The sequence below is a fragment of the Hoplias malabaricus genome, chromosome X2, assembly GCF_029633855.1.
Source record: "Hoplias malabaricus isolate fHopMal1 chromosome X2, fHopMal1.hap1, whole genome shotgun sequence".
NCBI lineage: Eukaryota > Metazoa > Chordata > Actinopteri > Characiformes > Erythrinidae > Hoplias > Hoplias malabaricus.
Genome location: NC_089819.1, coordinates 48404245 through 48423211, shown reverse-complemented (window position 1 = coordinate 48423211; position 18967 = coordinate 48404245). Strand labels below are relative to the sequence as shown.

At 39.5% G+C, this 18967-nt stretch overlaps 1 protein-coding gene across 1 annotated transcript in view; it reads left to right on the top strand.

Moving 5' to 3' along the window:
* The window catches only part of LOC136676739 (E3 SUMO-protein ligase PIAS1-like), a 50535-nt gene extending 33994 nt beyond the window's left edge, over window positions 1–16541 (top strand). Inside the window, exons 3-14 of the mRNA XM_066653939.1 lie at window positions 2119–2203; window positions 3252–3299; window positions 3416–3506; window positions 3595–3729; window positions 7221–7326; window positions 8556–8629; window positions 9296–9456; window positions 10147–10277; window positions 14117–14297; window positions 15044–15183; window positions 15755–15795; window positions 15889–16541. Coding sequence (XP_066510036.1) covers window positions 2119–2203; window positions 3252–3299; window positions 3416–3506; window positions 3595–3729; window positions 7221–7326; window positions 8556–8629; window positions 9296–9456; window positions 10147–10277; window positions 14117–14297; window positions 15044–15183; window positions 15755–15795; window positions 15889–16197 — 1502 coding nt within the window. The 3' untranslated portion in view covers window positions 16198–16541. The remainder of the gene's footprint in view (window positions 1–2118; window positions 2204–3251; window positions 3300–3415; window positions 3507–3594; window positions 3730–7220; window positions 7327–8555; window positions 8630–9295; window positions 9457–10146; window positions 10278–14116; window positions 14298–15043; window positions 15184–15754; window positions 15796–15888) is intronic.
* Window positions 16542–18967: the final 2426 nt, after the last annotated feature.

Sequence of the window (18967 nt, the reverse complement as noted above, 5' to 3'; positions counted from 1 at the left end):
GTTGCAGTAGTACTTTGACAATGCTGTAACTAAATATGGTCATGCCTGTGAAACGTATTGAACTGTGAGAGAGACACATATTGAGTTGCAGTAGCTTGGGTTATTTTAAGCTAGTCTCACCTACAGAGAATTACCATGTTTAAGAGGACTTACAGTTAGAACTCGACTGTAAATACTGTGTGTGCGCGCTTGCAAGTGTGCATGCATACGTGCATTTGTGTGTGTGCTCACATGCACATGCGTGTTTATTTGCAAGCACTCTGAGTGTGTATATGATGTGGTTTTCTAACTGTAACGTGTGAGTGCAGAAGTGCTTGTGGGTTTCATATAAATTCAGGACAAATTTCAAACCCAGTGGCCTTGCATTGGTAAAGTGTTTGTTAATGTAAATATATTTAATTCAGTGTATTATTATGTTTAGATATGTACATATCCTTTGCCCTAACAGTAATTCTGTATAAACACTGGGACAAGTCATTATGTCAAATCCTTGGTTTACTCATTATTATTCCTGACGTGTTTCTGTGGAGGGTGAGACGATGGCTGTGTGATTCTTTAGGAAAATGTGAACAGGTCACATGGTCAGGTTTCCAAGAAAGCTAAACACAATTCAGAAAAGCACCAGGGCAGACCTGTTAATACAACAAAACATTTCTCCTTCAAAACATCTCTCCCTCTCTCCACCATTTTTCTCTCAACGTCACTTTTATTCGCTTGTGCTGCCAGTGGCCAGAACAGTAAAACAGCACAATACATGCAGTGCTTGGGACCTTTTGATACCTAGAAATAGATTAGGACAGAATGCTCTTGTAAACGGTAATCTGTCTTGTTCTCCAGATTAAATAAAGTGGCTTCTGATGCTAGTTTCTGGTTCCTATTGTATTGCATTTATTCATTCATTTATTTATTTATTGGATTTTTAATAGATCGGTAAATATATTGTATTAATTAATATAACCAATAACCAGACCAAGATCAAAAGTGCACTTTTAGCATTAAAATGTGTGTGTCTCTGTCTGTGTCTGTGTGTGTGCTAGAGTGGGAAAACACTGCTATGATCCTAGCAGGGCTACCTCAGAACCGATGTAAAGAGCCATGGTTACTGTGGTGTAGCTTACACACAGAAGCCAGGCAGAATCGTTTCACATTTTTCAGTTCTAGAGCCGATGTCTGCTGCTGCTTATATGAATTATGAATAATTAACATCCAGTTCAGAGGCTTAAAACTGGGGCTGCAAAACTAATGGACTGCAGCCCTTATTTCTCTGCAGTGTGACAGGCTATACATCAACAATTCTAAAAATCGCCTTCTCTGTAAGCTTATTTTTGATTCCTCTTACAGGAACAGATATTTCTTCCTCAGGTGGGCAGATGGATACAGTGATGAGAGGAAGTTGGAACTCACCGAAAACCTTACATTTACATTTAAAATTAAGAGTAGTCTGATTTAAATTTCAAACCACAGTGACACCAAACACAAAACCAAACACAGTGATTCTCCTTGCTCTTGCTCTTTGATTAGCTTCTCTTCTCTTCCCTAAACAGACTGACTAATAGCTTAGGCTTTCTGAAGTGCACATTTGGATGAGCTTTCTTGGAATTGTATGTGGATTTCCTCAGAAAAAGGTCCTCTTTACTCTGTCATTTTTTTTATTTGTTTTATAAAGCGTATTTTTGGTTAAGAAGTGTATAACATCTTAGATCAGATTATACAGGATCACTATAAACAATCGGGCTACATTCATTCATTCATTCAGTTCAGGATTGTGGTGGGCAGTGGTAATCACTGGGCACACCCTGGAGGTTCCCCAGTCTTGACCAGGGTGACATGAGGCAATATGATTCTTCTGAATCAAGTGAATACATGAATACTGTCCACCGTAAATGAAACGGATTAAATTAAACTGATTTTTCATCTTACTGAGTAACACTGCTGCTAATCCTCAACTGTTCTGAGCTTTTTTGGAAAGTCACCTGAAATCAACATTGAACATTTGTCTCTAAAATAAAAGCCTGTCAGTTTTAAGTGTTGAAAATATAAACATATTCTGCTTGTCCTGTTTTATGATTTATCGCTGATCTCTTTTTTTTGTTTGCTCTCTTCTTTTTCAATTTCCAGCTTCAGACAACAGTCAGCGCTTTCAAGAAACATGTTTTGCTTTTGCATTAACGCCACAACAAGTTCAACAGATCAGCAGCTCAATGTAAGTCCTCTCTCACTCTCTGGATGGGTGTTTTACTTGTAAATTATTGCAGTCGGACTCAAACAGGACAGAGAAGCTGCTGCTTTCTGATTTCACCCCTCATCTCTCTTATATTGTAGGAAGTGACACTCCCAATTCATAAATCTATTACAGTATTTTCAGGTGTTCCTTCAATCATGAACTATTTTCATGCTCTCATTGCATGCAACTAATACGCCAATAAACTGAATGAAAAGAGATGAGACTTAGAGTTCATTTACCAAAATTTAAAATGTTAATTTTCTTTTTGTTAATCAGTGAGACAAAACTAAAATCTTCTTTAGCTGAGTTCAGAAAACTCATTTAATCAATGTGTTTCTGTCTTCGAAATATAGCCAGGTGTTCTGAAAGATTTATCTATCTGTTGGTTTTCTTGAAATATGATGGACTGTTGAAACATTGCTATTCTGTTTAAATGTGGCACTTCTCAGCATTAACTCGTAAAGGCTATGTTCATGGTTTTAATCCAAAAAAAGATTTTGTATCAGTCGGTTTGTGTACTCGAAACTGGTCTAATGTTTTTACAAAGTCCCAGTATCTCCCTCCTTCCCTCCCTCTGCCTCTGCTCACGGCAGAGAAATGGCATCTGGAGGATTTAAACCTCCAACTGTTGAAACGCATGAGCCAGTGGGTAATACTGACTTATGTTTTTTGCTGTAGATGGAACTGACTCTAAAGTCAAGGAGAGCACTAAGTGCATGAAAGTAAACACAGGCTGAAAGTGCTAAAAAACTAAGCGACTCAAGTAACAAACAGGTTTCTGTGGTAATTCAAACTGTGAATTAAAATTTACAGAAGTTAAACTTCAGCCACTTACAAACATTGATATTTTCCCCCTCAATAATACCATTCCACCTTAAAACAGGCAAAGCTTCTGAACATAAAGAAACCAGAGAACAGCATTTTCTGACAATCTTAGATGTTGCCTTTTACTGTTAGTGCTTTTAGATGGAATATTCATGAACACGGTTCTGATTTCTATGTAATGGAATGTAATTTTTTTCTTAAGGGACATCTCGGGGACCAAATGTGACTTCACGGTACAAGTACAGTTACGGTAAGTAATCTGGTTTTGGTTATTTTTGCTGAAAGCTGATTTACAACAAGCTAAAGCAGTTCTGCACTTCTGAACAGCCAAGAATGTTTAAATCTGTTTTATTTCCCTCTCACTAGGTTTTGCTTATCAGAAACCAGCTGTCCACAGGAAGACCACTTTCCTCCTAACCTCTGTGTAAAAGTCAACGGGAAGCCATGTAATCTTCCGGTGAGAAAGAGGGAGATAAAAAATGCTCACAAATAACTACATTTATGCTTTGCATACATTTATGTAAGATTTTGGATACTGTCTGCAGGGCTACCTTCCTCCTACCAAAAATGGAGTCGAACCAAAGCGTCCCAGCAGACCTATTAACATTACCTCACTGATCAGACTGTCCACCACCGTCCCCAACACCATTGTGGTTTCCTGGACATCCGAGATTGGAAGGGTAGGCCTCAGTGTTTCATTGTCTCTAACACGATTTACAGAGCCTATAAAAGAACAACAGCATCACAGTGTTAGACATCCACCCCATACTACACACTGAATATTAGTTTCTTTTTTGCTCAGCTGTTTTTGTCTGCTGACAAACCTTTTTCTTTTTCAGCTCATTTGACTGTAAAAAAGCAAAACAAGAATCGGAGTTAATTCTCTTGGACCTTTAATTACTGACAAATGCAATGTTTTAATTGACCAACTTAATTGTATTTTGTAAATGTAAACTAACTGTTCATCTCAATCTGATGCCTGCAGTAGACTTAAAAAAAAATATTGGTTGAATCTTTGCAAGCAAATACAATGTGCCAAACTTGGAGAGTGTAAAGTCTTGTTCAGGAAATCAGGAGAACACAGTCTTTGTAAGGCAAGGCCAGAAACCACTGCTGAATGCATGTGACCTTCCAGCCCTCAGATGGCATTGCATGAGAAGCTGTCATGCTACTGTGATAAATACAGTGTCATTTAACACAGTTCACTGCTGCATCAAGCAATGGAACCTGAAGCTCTGTTACGGAAAGTCACCAGTTCTGTACAGAAATTCCATCGAGTTCTATAGGCCCAAGCTCATCTCAGATAGTCCAGAAACAGTGGAGATGTGTGCTATGGTCAGATGTTTTGCCTTGTACCCTGTACCAAAGATGAAAAGTCATGGGTGACTTTTCCTGGGAAGTCCATGGTTATTTCAGACAGTGAAAGACCTAATAATCATGCTTCACTCCCAGCTTTTTTGAGCGTGTTGCATGCATCATATTTTCCAGACAGTCTACTGGTGTAGAGGTGTTGTCTCTTGATGAGCCTAGGCCAGTGATGAGTGAAGATGACGGGAGGGTTATTTAGTATGATTTGTGCCAGATATTTGTGATCTCCTAAGGATTTATAAAGACTAATGAATCAGCTTGTAAAAGGTGTAATATGAATGGAAGTGAATGTCCATTTCATATAGTGACAAATGTGATGGAAAAAATGTTTTGTCTTTCTTTGAGCATGTGACTAATAACAAGGACATTTTGCTCATCTTTTGCCAGAACTGGCAATAATTTTCTAGGACACTGTGTATTTAAAAAATATTAAAGGACTGAAATATACCCAAGGAATCATAGCTTAAAAAGTGCATTAATTTTTCTGACACTGTACTGAATTCATTATCTTGCCTATTATCAATAAATGCAAATGAAATGAGAAAGCCTTCTCTATTAAAATGACTACTTACTTTTCAGATTAGAGCCCTGCTACTTTCTATTTCTCATCAGTTTCCTTATCCACCTGCTTGAACTTAAAGCACGACTGAACAGGGAAAGCTCCTTTAGCGGTGATGTCATTTGTTATCATACGCGTTGTCTGAACTCGCTTTTGGTGGAGTTTTAGTGAGTGGTAGGTTTTTTTTGCATTTCTTACTTTAGTATGGAGAGTGAAGAGACTAAATCTTCTTCCAAAATAACTCACTTTGACCTTTAGTGCCCTACATAGGGTGTAAAAGCCATTAGCTCATGCCCTATATTCTGTTGTGTGTGTAAGAGAGGAAAGCATTTTGCATTCAGCCAGTGTCATATGAATTATGCCTGTGGTAGTAGTGAGCTCATTGGTTACAAGCTGTTGGGTGCTCTGGGGTAGACATGTCCATATGTTGCCCCAGTGAACTGTGGTCATGGGAATATAATGCTGTGAATGTGTAAAAGCCTGGAAGGCTAGAAAGGTCAGATTTATATTAATCATAATAATCAAAGTTTTAGGAATTTATTACTTGACATTAGGAGTGGGACCGTATGGCAAAAACGTCATATTATAATACATATTCACTATATTTGTTTTAGGGCCACTATATTGAGGAGAAAAGTCAGAATAATGTTGGAATAATCCTTAGAATAAAGTCAAAATAATTTGCTGCATTTAAAATGGAGCCTGCACAAGCTCAGTGTAATTGAGGAATGCAGTGTATTGCTGAAGTCATACTATTGTATAGATTTCAGGAATAAATACTCAGTCCTCTGGCACATCAGCACCAGATTGTGATTAGTATTTAAAAGCTGAAACCCATTTATTCAGAAGAGGGCATGTAGTTTCACAGGATACAATTAATGATCATGAAAATGATCGATCTAGAGGGAGTGGAACTCTGGCACCCCACAAGGCTCTATTGCTTTGCAGCTTATGGACTCGTACAATAAACTAAAGCCGTATGCATTGCAGTAAGGGGCAGAACTGATGGGGGGTTAGTTGTCATGTCGTGTGGATGCATTTAATAAATAAATCTGTTCACTTCATTGACTGCTTCTTTCACAACTCACTCTATGGCGCACAGACTGTAAGTCTATCTGTCTGCGTATTATAGTAAATAATAATATAAACAGTGTTTCTCTAAATATTCTGACTTTATTCTTGGAAATTTACTGTTTTTTTTCCCTCAGATTATTTCCCACTTTAATCTCAGAATCATTCCAACATTATTCTCAGAATTATTCCAACATTTATTCTCAGAATTATTCCAACATTATTCTCAGAATCATTCCAACATTACTCTCAGAATCATTCCAACATTATTTTCAGAATCATTCCAACATTATTCTCAGAATTATTCCAACATTACTCTCAGAATCATTCCAACATTACTCTCAGAATCATTCCAACATTACTCTCAGAATCATTCCAACATTATTCTCAGAATTATTCCAACATTATTCTCAGAATCATTCCAACATTATTCTCAAAATTATTCCAACATTATTCTCAGAATCATTCCAACATTATTCTCAAAATTATTCCAACATTATTCTCAGAATCATTCCAACATTACTCTCAAAATCATTCCAACATTACTCTCAGAATCATTCCAACATTATTCTCAGAATCATTCCAACATTATTCTCTGAATGTTTTTTCTTTTTTCAATGCTGTGGCCCTAAAACTCTGTCGTATCATTTTCCTGACATAGTTGTATAAACAGTTATTAAAAGCTGTAAATAATTACAAGATGTGCAATTTTGATCACTATAATCCGTCCTTATTTACTCATGTCTTTCCCTTATAGAGGTCACAATAGTTACTTATAATCAACTTTTCCGAATGAAGCGTTAGCCGGTTTTTATGAATTTATTTGTGACAGAAGCATCTGACATTTATACCCCAGTAACACTTCATCTCTCAGAGCCACAGAGGGCTATTTCATGAACCAAAATCAGCTGTTTTTGTACATGTCATGTAACACACGACAGCACTAAACTGCTGTGTTATGGAGTAGACCTGGGTGAAAGCTTCTAAACCCTTTACACTTATGTTATTTCCTTTAATTTGTCACTTATCCGTATCCGATCATTTGAATGCTTTGGTTTCTGAAATGCTTTAACACTTGTCTGATGACCTACCAATGTCATTGTCACATATATAACCCCCGCTCATGGTCATATATTTACAGTACAATGCGAGTCTGTTTGTGTTCCCTTGTAGAGCTACTCTATGGCGGTTTATCTGGTGAAGCAGCAGTCGTCAACAGCGCTGTTACAGAGACTCCGTGCCAAGGGCATCAGAAACCCAGACCACTCTAGAGCACTCAGTAAGAACACTCACTATTTACTGAATGTGATCCATGGTCACAACAATGTAAGATCTGGGCCTAAGAACCTAAGCAAAGCCATAAGTTTTAAAAAGCATTTACAGTGGAAAAAGATAGTTCATACCAATAAATCCTTGTCTTCACTAACACTATAACGGTTAAGCCATACTTGAAAAGAGCTCACATTAACTGTTTAATTAATGATTTTTCAAAATCATTAAAATAAGTATCCATCATTATCATGGCCCGGCTGAAAAAGATGCACCTATTTCATTCCTAAGTCAGCTTTGCAAAGTTTCCAAAATGCTTGATATTATTGCATGCAGCAGCCTATAAAGTGTCTGAGCTAGCTTGTTAATTCTAAAAGAATGCTCCTGTAATTGCCCCAACAGGTTATAAATTCTAGTCTAATAGCACCTGGGCTCAAGGCAGTTGTACCAAATGCTTCAGCTTGCTTTTTCTAATTTATTACCATGCTGTCTAGAGACCCTGATAAATTATGTGTTAGCATGCTGCTGCTAAGCTGCTGTTGTGGTTGAGGGTAGAAGCTGCCTTTGGATTTGAGTAACACCAACTTCATTTGTTTCACCTCTGAGTGTGTGTGTAGAACATGCACAAAGAATGTTTGTATGATTTTGGATGTTCTGTTGTGTCGTGTAGTTGGCTGACAGTTGTTGCTTAATCGCATGACCCCATTTATTTGAACGGACAATTATTGGACCGACCACACTCAAGTCCCACAATTATTAGCTTTAATAGTCCACAGTAAATAATGGATTTTCTTCCATTAGCATGAAGCAGTGGTCAGTAATGTTTGTTTATTTGAGCTTAAGCTCAATTCTATTTTCTGTTGGAAGTTACTAAGTAACAACAGCAAGGAAACAAGAAATCTGTTAAGCCAGTTCAACCACTCTAGACATTAATATTAGTACAGTGAACAAAAGACGACACTATAATTGTTAATCAAATGTATATGAAAATTAACTATAATTTGACAGTTTAATGTTAGACAGCCAGCATTCAATTTAACACTGTGAACCATTCCTTTTTTCCCTCTAATGCCATTTGCGAGTCTGTACAAAAAGTCACATGTAGAGTTGCTTTTTTTGCAGTATGCTGTAGTTTAGTTTGATCTTTGGCCACAGACTAGACGTATCTTTTTAGCGAGGCTGATAACGTGTTGTCTCACTGACTGAGGATAACCCTGTTTGCTTGCTCATGTTCTGCAGTAAAAGAAAAATTAACAGCAGACCCCGACAGTGAGATTGCCACCACCAGTCTGAGAGTGTCGCTGCTGTGTCCGGTAAGCACACGCACTCAGTTTTTCAATTACTTGTTTTCATGAACTCACAAGTCCAGACTTGCAGTCTGATAGCCTGGAGCCTTATCAGGCCTGAAGCATTAAACTCCATGCTGCTGTTTTGAAATGCCTGCTCAAAACAACCCACTGTTATGGATATTCTGAAACAGAGATACTTAAACAATCATTCAGTCACTCAAAAACACTGACATGCGCACACACACACACACACACACACATATAAATATGCATTTATTCCATCCATGGCCACACACCATTCATGGTGCACTAGGGGCAGTGACCACACACACCTAGAGCAGCGTAGCAGCCGTCCCCAACACCTGGAGAGCAATTTGGGGTTATGGGCTTTGCTCAAAGGCACCTCAGGTGTTGATTGAAAGAGGAGACAGTGCTGTTCTCTCACTCCTGATTTCCCCAGTTTTCCTGCTTGTCGTTTGTGGGTCTTAGAAGCACAGTCATTTGAAATATTAGATTAAATAATGATGGTTTTAAGAAAATACTTGTAACTCTAGTATAAATATTCAGTCTTGATTTACTGTTGTGTGCTTGTGGTTTTTCTGTCCACCTGTGCGTGTGTGTGCATGTGTTTGTTTGTCCTATTTCCATGTGGGTTGTGTGTTTTGCCACCATGTGTGCGTGTGCGTGCAGCTGGGGAAGATGCGGCTGATGATTCCGTGCCGGGCAGTGACATGTTCACACCTGCAGTGTTTTGATGCAACGCTCTACATCCAGATGAATGAGAAGAAGCCCACCTGGGTGTGTCCTGTCTGTGACAAGAAAGCCCCCTATGAGCACCTCATCATTGATGGGTAGGCTTTCCTGCAACACACCGATATCTGAACACCTCCATTATAAAGACCCACGCTTACACTCACCTGTGGGCAGCCGTTAGCCCTGATATGCTACAGTTTCTCATGCTAATGCTCCTACAGCAGAAATTCTTAACATATTTTCACTGAACTTAACAAGCAAAGCGAGAGATCAATAAAAATTGATTGGAACTCAGCCCAAACTCTGATGTTTTGTCTGGCCTTCTTGGGCTCAGCTTGGGTAGCAGATGTGTGTGTGTGTGTTTATTTTCATTCATTTGGGAGGCGGACAGTTCTCAGCCCTTCCCCCACCTCTGCACTCTCTCTCTCTCTCTCTCTCTCTCTCTCTCTCTCTTTTTGCTCACTCGCTTGCTCTCTCTCTCTCTCTCTCTTTTTCCCTCCCTTTCTCGGTGCAGAGCAATGCTTTATTATGCTTTACTAGCCAAAATGTTACATATTTCTTTATTACCTCCGTAAATCACATATACATTAAAATAAATTAAAGTGCAAATGAAAGAGCAAAGTTATTAGTCATGAACAAAGAACTGGAGAGAACAGGAAAAAAAGAGCTCAGGGGAAAATAGGTTTTCTTAGGATTGATTCAAATTTTACTCTATTGTTTCTCTTTCTCTCTCTCTCTCTCTCTCTCTCTCTCTCTCTCTCTCTCTCTCTCTCTCTCTCTCTCTCTAGGTTGTTTATGGAGATTCTAAACAGCTGTGTGGACTGTGATGAGATCCAGTTTAAAGAGGATGGCAGTTGGGCCCCCATGAGGTCGAAAAAGGAGGTGCAGGAAGTGTCTGCTTCATGTAACGGCGTAGACGGTAACTTCCTGTTTTTGCCCACTTTGTTTTTCACTTAGAAATCATGTGTTTATACATTTAACATTCTTTTTGTTATTCTTTAGGAAATACACACATTTCTGTCACAGTTATAGTTTTGGATTCATTGCAGGAAAGTTTAATCACACACTGCATTTGTAGAGAGTTATTTAATGATAATTGTTGGAACTTGGCTCTAAATTGTCTTTTTATTTTATATAATAAGAGTAATATAAGTCTGTTTATTTTTATTTTTTTAATATTAGAATGTGCTGTAGATGCTATAAAGTATATTTACATGATTGGGAATTCTAAATTTTTTATTTTAAATGAAAGTATATGGAAAAGGTCTATTTTGGTCCTCCTTTCTTGGTCTTTTTATTGTGATGTAGTCACAGTGTAAAGGGAAGGATTTGTTCCACTGCCAGTGACATGAGCATGAAGCACAAGGTCTTTTATTAATGCCTGTATTTAAGACTGGCTCTCTGTGTGCGCGTGTGTATTTGTGTGAGTGTGGGAGCGTGCACGCACACACGCACATGTGTCTGTCTGTGTGTCTGTTTGCGCCTGGGCCTGTGGTTGTCTGGCCTGGCCTTGCTAATAGCACAGCGGGTAAACATTAAGGCGTGGGGAAAATCAATACTTACAACAACATTTAAACTAAACATAGACTCAGACATGAAGATCATGCACAAGATGGAGGATGTGATCACGTACGGCGGTGTACAACCTAGCGATCAAACATATGTTGAGTTGTGTTCAAATAATTGTGAAATTTGAGCAAAATTAATGCTGGTTTTATACAATCCACCGACTCATTTCTGATGCACATTGAAAGGTTAAGTTACTTTAAGCACCTGTATGAATAGTCCACCTGGAGGGAGTTCATATGAATACTTTACATGAAATGCAATTTATATTTATTTATAACAGATGAGGTCTAGTGGAATGTTATTTACAAGTTTAGTAAATCAATGTAGGCAAAGTTTACTTTGTTGTTTTTCTTTCCTAAAAACACAAAATATATAGAACTACAGTTAATTAGAAAACACTGTCAGTCATGGAAAATGTGATTTTGAGAAGACAATATGAGAGCAAATATCAGCTAAACAAAGTACTGTTTACCAGTTTTATCGATATCTTTCTCTTTCTCTCACTCTCTCTTTCTCTCTCTTTCTCTCACTCTCTCTCTCTCTCTCTTTCTCTCACTTTCTCTCTCTTTCTTTCTTTCTCTCTCTCTTTCTCTCTCTCTCTCTCTCTCTCTTTCTCTCACTTTCTCTCTTTCTTTCTCTTTCTCTCTCTCTCTCTTCTTTCTCTCTCTTTCTTTCTCTCTCTCTCTCTCTTTCTCTCTCTTTCTTTCTCTCTCTCTCTCTCTCTTTCTCTCTCTTTCTTTCTTTCTCTCTCTCTCTCTCTCACTCTCACTTTCTCTCTCTCTCTCTTTCTCTCAATTTCTCTCTTTCTTTCTCTCTCTCTCTTTTCTTTCTCTTTCTCTCTCTCTTTCTCTCACTTTCTCTCTCTCTCTCTCCTTTCTCTTGCTCTCTCTCTTTCTTTAAAAATGTACTATTCTGTCTTCCACTGAAACAGCAGCACTTTAGTGATAATAATGTTCATACATTTATATGACAATGGATTTTTATTAATTACAGAATGTATATTGTATAATATATAAGAATATGCTGCTGCTACTGATAATAATAATAATATTTTTTTCCAACAGCTTTTAACACATTAGATAAAAACAGAAGAAAGGTATTCTGTATTAAACACAAACGTAAAAATTTTATAAACTGAGTAAATGAAAGTACAAAAGTAAAATAGAAAAAGGGAACAAAGTAAACACGTAAAAGACAAAAAAGTAAGTGTGTATAAACAAGGCATATGTAAAGACAGATAATTGAGGAAAATAAAACAAATAAGAATAAAAACACCTGAAGTAACATACAGTAAAATGAAGGATTCCAAATAAAGGCAGATCAGTGCATCCATAAATCAGTGAGGTTTAAGAAGAGATTTAAAAGAGTTCAGACTGTCTGCTGGATGTTATCAGGGCGCTGATTCCACATGCGTATAGCAGCAGAGGGGAATGATCTATCATCTGCAGTACTGTGACTGGTCTTTGGCTCCAGAAGCAAACCAGAACTCGCTGAGTGTTTTTAATCATAAAACACAAGAGAACGAAGGAAAGCGACTTTGGGGCCGAAAACCAAAGGAAACCAAATGAAATTAATAACTCAGTGGTGTGTGTTATTTCACGGCCTTCTTCAGCTTACTGCTCTTATTATTGTTGTTTTTTTATTGTGTTTTTTTTTTCATATTTTTCCCTCTTAGCAATTTTTAAATTCCTATCATCACTGAAATGAAAAATTGTTCGTTAAGAAAAAATTTTGGGAGTTTTCATTATGCATTCACCTTTCTTTGGCTTTAGGGAGCTTTCGTAATCCTAAAGGTAAATTGGCTTCAAGAATAATTAGGAGAATGTCAAATATGCTCAAATGATATTAAAACTTTGTAAATTGCCTGTCAGAAAATGTGAAAGGCATTAGTCATCCAATTAGGTCCAAAAAATCCTCATCGGGCACTTTATTGAAGGAGAACTTTTCCAGGAGACACACTGTAATGACTTTGAACATCTGAAATTTCAAAGAGACAGAGTTGAGCAGAGTGGGGATGGTGAGCCTTTTTTCAGTAATTGGGTGAGCGTCAGTGCAGTAGATGCATGGTGCACAATATAAACAAAATAGCATTCTAGTTTTAATTTGCTCCCTGTTGAAATTGATATACATTGTTTAATACATTAAGAACACGGGTAGACTCTGACTCTAGAGAGCAGCCTTTATGATGTTGCATTTTTTTTTCCACTGTGTGTAAGTCATAAAAACTCACCTGGAGCATGCGAGTTTGATCAGGATGCTCATACACATGAGCCAAAACATAATGACTGCTCACAGATGTTCATAACGCTGGTGTGGGCTGTACTGCTGTATAGTTTGGCTGTATTTTGGGAGAAATAAGAAGAATGAATTACTGCTCCAGGGGCCTGGAGGTTGTGGGTTCGATTCCCCCTCCGGGTGACTGTCTGTGAGGAGTGTGGTGTGTTCTCCCTGTGTCTGCGTGGGTTTCCTCCGGGTGAGTGTCTGTGAGGAGTGTGGTGTGTTCTCCCTATGTCTGCGTGGGTTTCCTCCGGGTGAGTGTCTGTGAGGAGTGTGGTGTGTTCTCCCTGTGTCTGCGTGGGTTTCCTCCGGGTGAGTGTCTGTGAGGAGTGTGGTGTGTTCTCCCTGTGTCTGCGTGGGTTTCCTCCGGGTGACTGTCTGTGAGGAGTGTGGTGTGTTCTCCCTGTGTCTGCGTGGGTTTCCTCTGGGTGACTGTCTGTGAGGAGTGTGGTGTGTTCTCCCTGTGTCCGCGTGGGTTTCCTCTGGGTGACTGTCTGTGAGGAGTGTGGTGTGTTCTCCCTGTGTCCGCGTGGGTTTCCTCTGGGTGACTGTCTGTGAGGAGTGTGGTGTGTTCTCCCTGTGTCCGCGTGGGTTTCCTCCGGGTGCTCCAGTTTCCTCCCACAGTCCAAAAACACACGTTGGTAGGTGGATTGGCGACTCAAAAGTGTCCGTAGGTGTGAGTGAATGTCTGTGTTGCCCTGTGAAGGACTGTCACCCCCTCCAGGGTGTGTTCCCGCCTTGCGCCCAATGATTCCAGGACCCACCGCGCTTACAGATAATGAATGAATGAATGAATTACTGTGGGGATACTAGAAGAATGGAGGACAGGGGCTGGACAGAAAGACAGTTAGAATTAAAATCGTCCTCATACATATCCTGTCTCTGCTTTCTTCCATGCGCTCATGCTGGCAGGTGGCTGTCGGACGTCGGTTTCCGAGCAGAAATCCAACTCTCACACAAACAGCAGCAGTAAGAAAGTGGAAGTGATTGACCTGACTCTAGACAGCTCGTCTGAGGATGAGGAGGACGACGAACCCCCTCCGAAGCGAAACTGTCCCTCCCTCTCGCCTGCTTCCCCACAGATGAATAAGGGGTATGTATGCAGGATGTGCACCTAGCTTGATATTTTATGGGTAGTTGCATTCAAATTGATGCACGTTGTCATAATATATCCCCCAGCCAAAAACAGCACCTGAGGCAGTGAATAAGTAATCATTTTAAGTGTAACCTGTAATCTGGACAGTGCTGTGTCTTGTCTGGTAACATTTAGCCAGCTGCTGTGGTCTTTCTGTGCTTTTTCATTTGGCAAAACAGATGAAATCTCTAAGTATAACAGAAAACATGACATAAATCTAAACCCAGGCTCTACACTGCCCTCTGTTGGGTAATAACCACACTCATTGGCCATTGAACTTACACACACACACACACACAGGAATTTGACCTCTGCATGTATCCCATCCATATGGAAGTAAAAGACACAAATACACACTACTGAACACCAACACTAGGAGGCAGTGAGCACACATGCCCGAAGCGGTAGGCAGCCCTGTCCACAGTATCCACAGAGCATTTGGGTGTTAAGTGCCTTGCTCAAGTTCCTTGTTGGTTCAGGGGATCAGGCCACTGATTTCCCAGTCACGAGGCTAGTTCCCTAACCCACAGCTGCCCCTTTAAAAAGTGTCATTCAAGCTGAATTCAGGCATCATGCGTTTCCTCGATATGAGGCCATCATGTATAATGCTAGAAAGGAGCTAATTTGCATATAAATGAAAATGTAACAAAATGAACATTCTTCTTCTCATTCCTAAATCTCTGTGTGATTGTTTGATTCTGTAGAGTGCTGAATCTGTGCACACAGCCGTCTCCTGTGAGTCGAACTCCCAGCATGCCTCAAGTGGAAACCAATTATATCCCCCCTCCACCGCCCCTCATACAGGACTACCGTCACTATTATCCTACTCCTAATGATCTGTCAGGTATACAAACCCAGCACACACACACACACACACTATTGGGAACACAAACGCATACCACACACACCCACCAATATCTTAATATGTATGTATTTATTTATTTATTTAGTTTCAGTATCTTTGTTAGTACATGTCTATGGATATATTAAGCATTATTCATTTGTGTTTTGATTACAACACTAGGCAGGATTGGACAAGGGTACATAATATTTGCCAGTAATAATATTATCCCCCTTCCTACCGGCTCCACCAAACATAAATGCTCAGCTAGATCAGACACCTGACACCGTGTTTTACTTGGAAGTGTGATCAGGTACAAAGGAAATGACATTATGACCTTATACAAATGTTTCCATTGGAGAATCAGGTTTACACAATACAAAGGGCAGCTGCAATTTATCAAACCGTGTAAAATTATACGCGGAAAATATTCTCTCTCAAAAGTGATGACTTTTTTTTTCTTGTGTTTTCTGCTGTTCAGTAAAAAGTAGAACACACCCCTGTTCTTTATCAAAATGTCAACTGCTAATAGGAAAATGAGTGTAGTGAACACATCTTCTTTCTTTTTTAACAGATTTGAACTTCTTCTCCTTTTTGCAAGGAGATAATCACCAGGTGAGACTCACTGTCGACACAGCACCATTCTACATCACTAATGTAGTCCCGTAGTACAGCTGTGAAGCTGAGCTCTGAATGCTTTTCCCACAGCATTACAACATGGTGATGGCAGCGGCCGCTTCGGCGTCTGAAGACCACGATCTGCTCCTGAACCGTTTCTTGCCCTACAGCTCATCTCAGCTGTTTCTGGACCCTCCCAGCACGCCGGTCAGCAGCAGCGGTGTCCACGCACCCGTCAACGTCAACCGCAGCAACAGCAGCAGCTCCAGCGGCAGCCTGTCGTCCAACAGCCTGCGAGAGGCTCACCACGGCCTGTCCGCTGTCCCTCGCTCTGCCTCTGACACGGCCATGGCCTCCGCCATCTACGGAGCCATCCCTGACGTCATCTCCTTAGACTGATCACGTACGGCCACGTGCGAAAGTCCTGGTGCCCCTGTTCTTGGTTTTTGCTGGTAGTCCAAGTGACGTAAAGTTCACTCCCTCTGCAGAGAACATGTTTCTACACGTTACTGCACAACTACAGTTCATTTGCTGAGCTGCGAATATTGCGGGGGAATATAAAACGCCTTTTTTATTGTTCAGATTCAGTAGAAATCGGGCACAAGTGTTTGCAAAAAAAAAAAAAAAACGTCCATCTATAGTTTTGTTCTCTGTAGAGGGTCAGAGGGTCTTTTTCATTTTGGACACGATCAAGACATGAGCAGGAGCGTCTAAACTTGCACATGACTGTAGTCCAGCGCCAAACAAACTGAAAAGACATTGGCAGAGAATAAAAAAAACAAAAAAAAAAAAACAAAAATGAAACAAAAACAAAAAAACAAAGAAGCTCGACAAGAAAAGAGATTTTTTTGTTTGTTTTTTTCCAAAAACATTGAGGAACGTTGCCGTGTACAGAGAACAAATATATTTTCAGTTTTACTTTTTGTATATATATATAAACTCGAAAGACATTCTTTTCCTATTCTGCGAGTAACGAAGGGTTTTTGTTTGTTTTCTTCCATGGGAAAAACAGACTCTTGATTTTGTCACACATCTTCACTTTGTTGTCCCCTGGATTGTACTGTTAATGTAATATTTTGTATTTCTTTTTAGGTTTTTTTTTGTCCTACATTACGTTCAGTATCATTTCTAATTCCACATCAAAGCACAGCCCTCCCACACAAGGACTTCGCTGTCCTTCTGCCCATTGGTCGCCCGCATCTCCAGATGGACCCAGGCATGCTTTTCAGCTCAGACGGAGACTCTTCAGCTGGCAGTGTTTTTCAGCACGCAGATGGTTTTGTAATACTTTTAAATTATATGAAGTATATGAACTGTTAACAAGCATTCCTTTACCTTCAGGAATATGCTACGGGGAAACAGATTGGTGATGATTGACTGCCATTATAAATATTTTTTCTTAATCTCTTATTTATACTTTAGAGCAGATGGATTATGCTTTGCTTGTGCTGTCATGTGTCCGTCTTAGGAACTGCCTTCAACGGGAATTGTGCGGAATTCGTTTTTTTTAGACCACGTTTGTTTGTTGATTGCACAATGCCTAAAGCTACGCCACAGAAACTCATCCTCTTTAGCTGTTATTTTCTTTCCTTTCTCTCTTTTTGCTCGTTTGTTTCATTCTTTTAGTCGCTCAGACTTCTCTTCTTTCCCCTTGTTTCTGAGAGGTGATTAACTGAGAGGTTCCACAGTGCGTCAGAGCAATAGAGCTTTGTCTGGGTTCGACTGATGTGTGAAATAACTAAGAAACAGGGCTAAGATGGGGCTGAATTTATTCCATGGACTAAAGAGTATTTTAAAGAAACGCTCCAGTGTTTTAAACTTACATCTGCTGCCTTCTTTTACAGGGTTCATTAGTGACATTGGTGAATTAGAGACATGCTTTATGAGCTGCACTTATCCCTTTCGTGACAGTGAAAACACAAACTCTCACTTGAGCAGCCATCCTCGGTGCTTGGGGAGTGTTTGGGCACCTCAGCCATGGCGGTTCCTGCCGATCAAACCAGCAACCTTCCGACACCAAGCCTGGTTCTCTATCCGATAGAGAAATGTAAGATGTCGTTTGGACACTGCCCTCTAGTGGAGCACCAGTTTTTTTGCGTGAAAAATATAGAGGATTATTTACATGTAGCAAATTCTAATTTTCTATTCTAACACTTCGATAACTACTGAAGTATGTGGTCATTCTGACGCTAATTCGGACCCTTCCAGCAGATTGGGACAACAGTGGAGTGTTTTTCCTAATTCCATGTTCTAAGCGGACCCATTCAGTCCAGTATTGTTTGGTGTGTTTAGTGTTCGGAGCTTTCCGAAGTTCTTCAGAAACACACAGGTCTTTTAAAACCACTCTTCATTTTTCACTGCTCTTTCTTACAAGTAATATTGAGTTGACAGTAACTCGTGACCCTCACTGCTGCTCTCATCCACAAAATGGATGAGAGGTTTCTAACAAATAAGGTATGACAGAAACCCTATCTGCTCAAAGCGCTTCCAGGTTAAACATGTGGCTTTCAAAAACAGAGTGGTTTATCAGCAGATCTGCCATGAACCCTCCTTTTTCTAAACCACTAGAACTGATTCATCGTAGTAGATGAGAGAGAAAAAGCGCACTTCAAAGACTCTCTCAGAATATCAAATGACATCCTGCTCTGGATGCGCATGACTGTTCTCTTTACGGCTCTAAACTTACTGAGTTAAAAAAAGAAAAGGTATATTTATTTAATGAATGAGTTAAATTAATAAAATTGAAGGTAAGGCAACTTTTTTAGCCTGGTATGATTCAGGCTAATTAAAGCCTTCTATCTGGCTGCCTGTGTGTGTGTGTGTGTGTGTGAGAGAGAGAGAGTGTGTCTTTAATGTGTAACTTGAGTTGTCTGGACCCATGCAGTGTCCAGAATTTGTCCCAAAGCCTAATTGTATTTCAGAGGTGATCGTATGTTGGGATCGTAATGTCCTTATTTAGCCTCCATGGTGTGGCAGACTGATTTCGTTTTGATCATTTTGTTCTCTTATTGCCCTCTGATCTCTCCTTTTCCACATCGCATTTCTTCTAGCTGTTTAAATACCATCAGTATTTTTCTTTATTGCCGTTTGACACTGAAGAAATACGTTATATTTCTTTAATAGAAAAATGTTCTTGATTTCCTTGTGCATACATTTCATCATCACCATG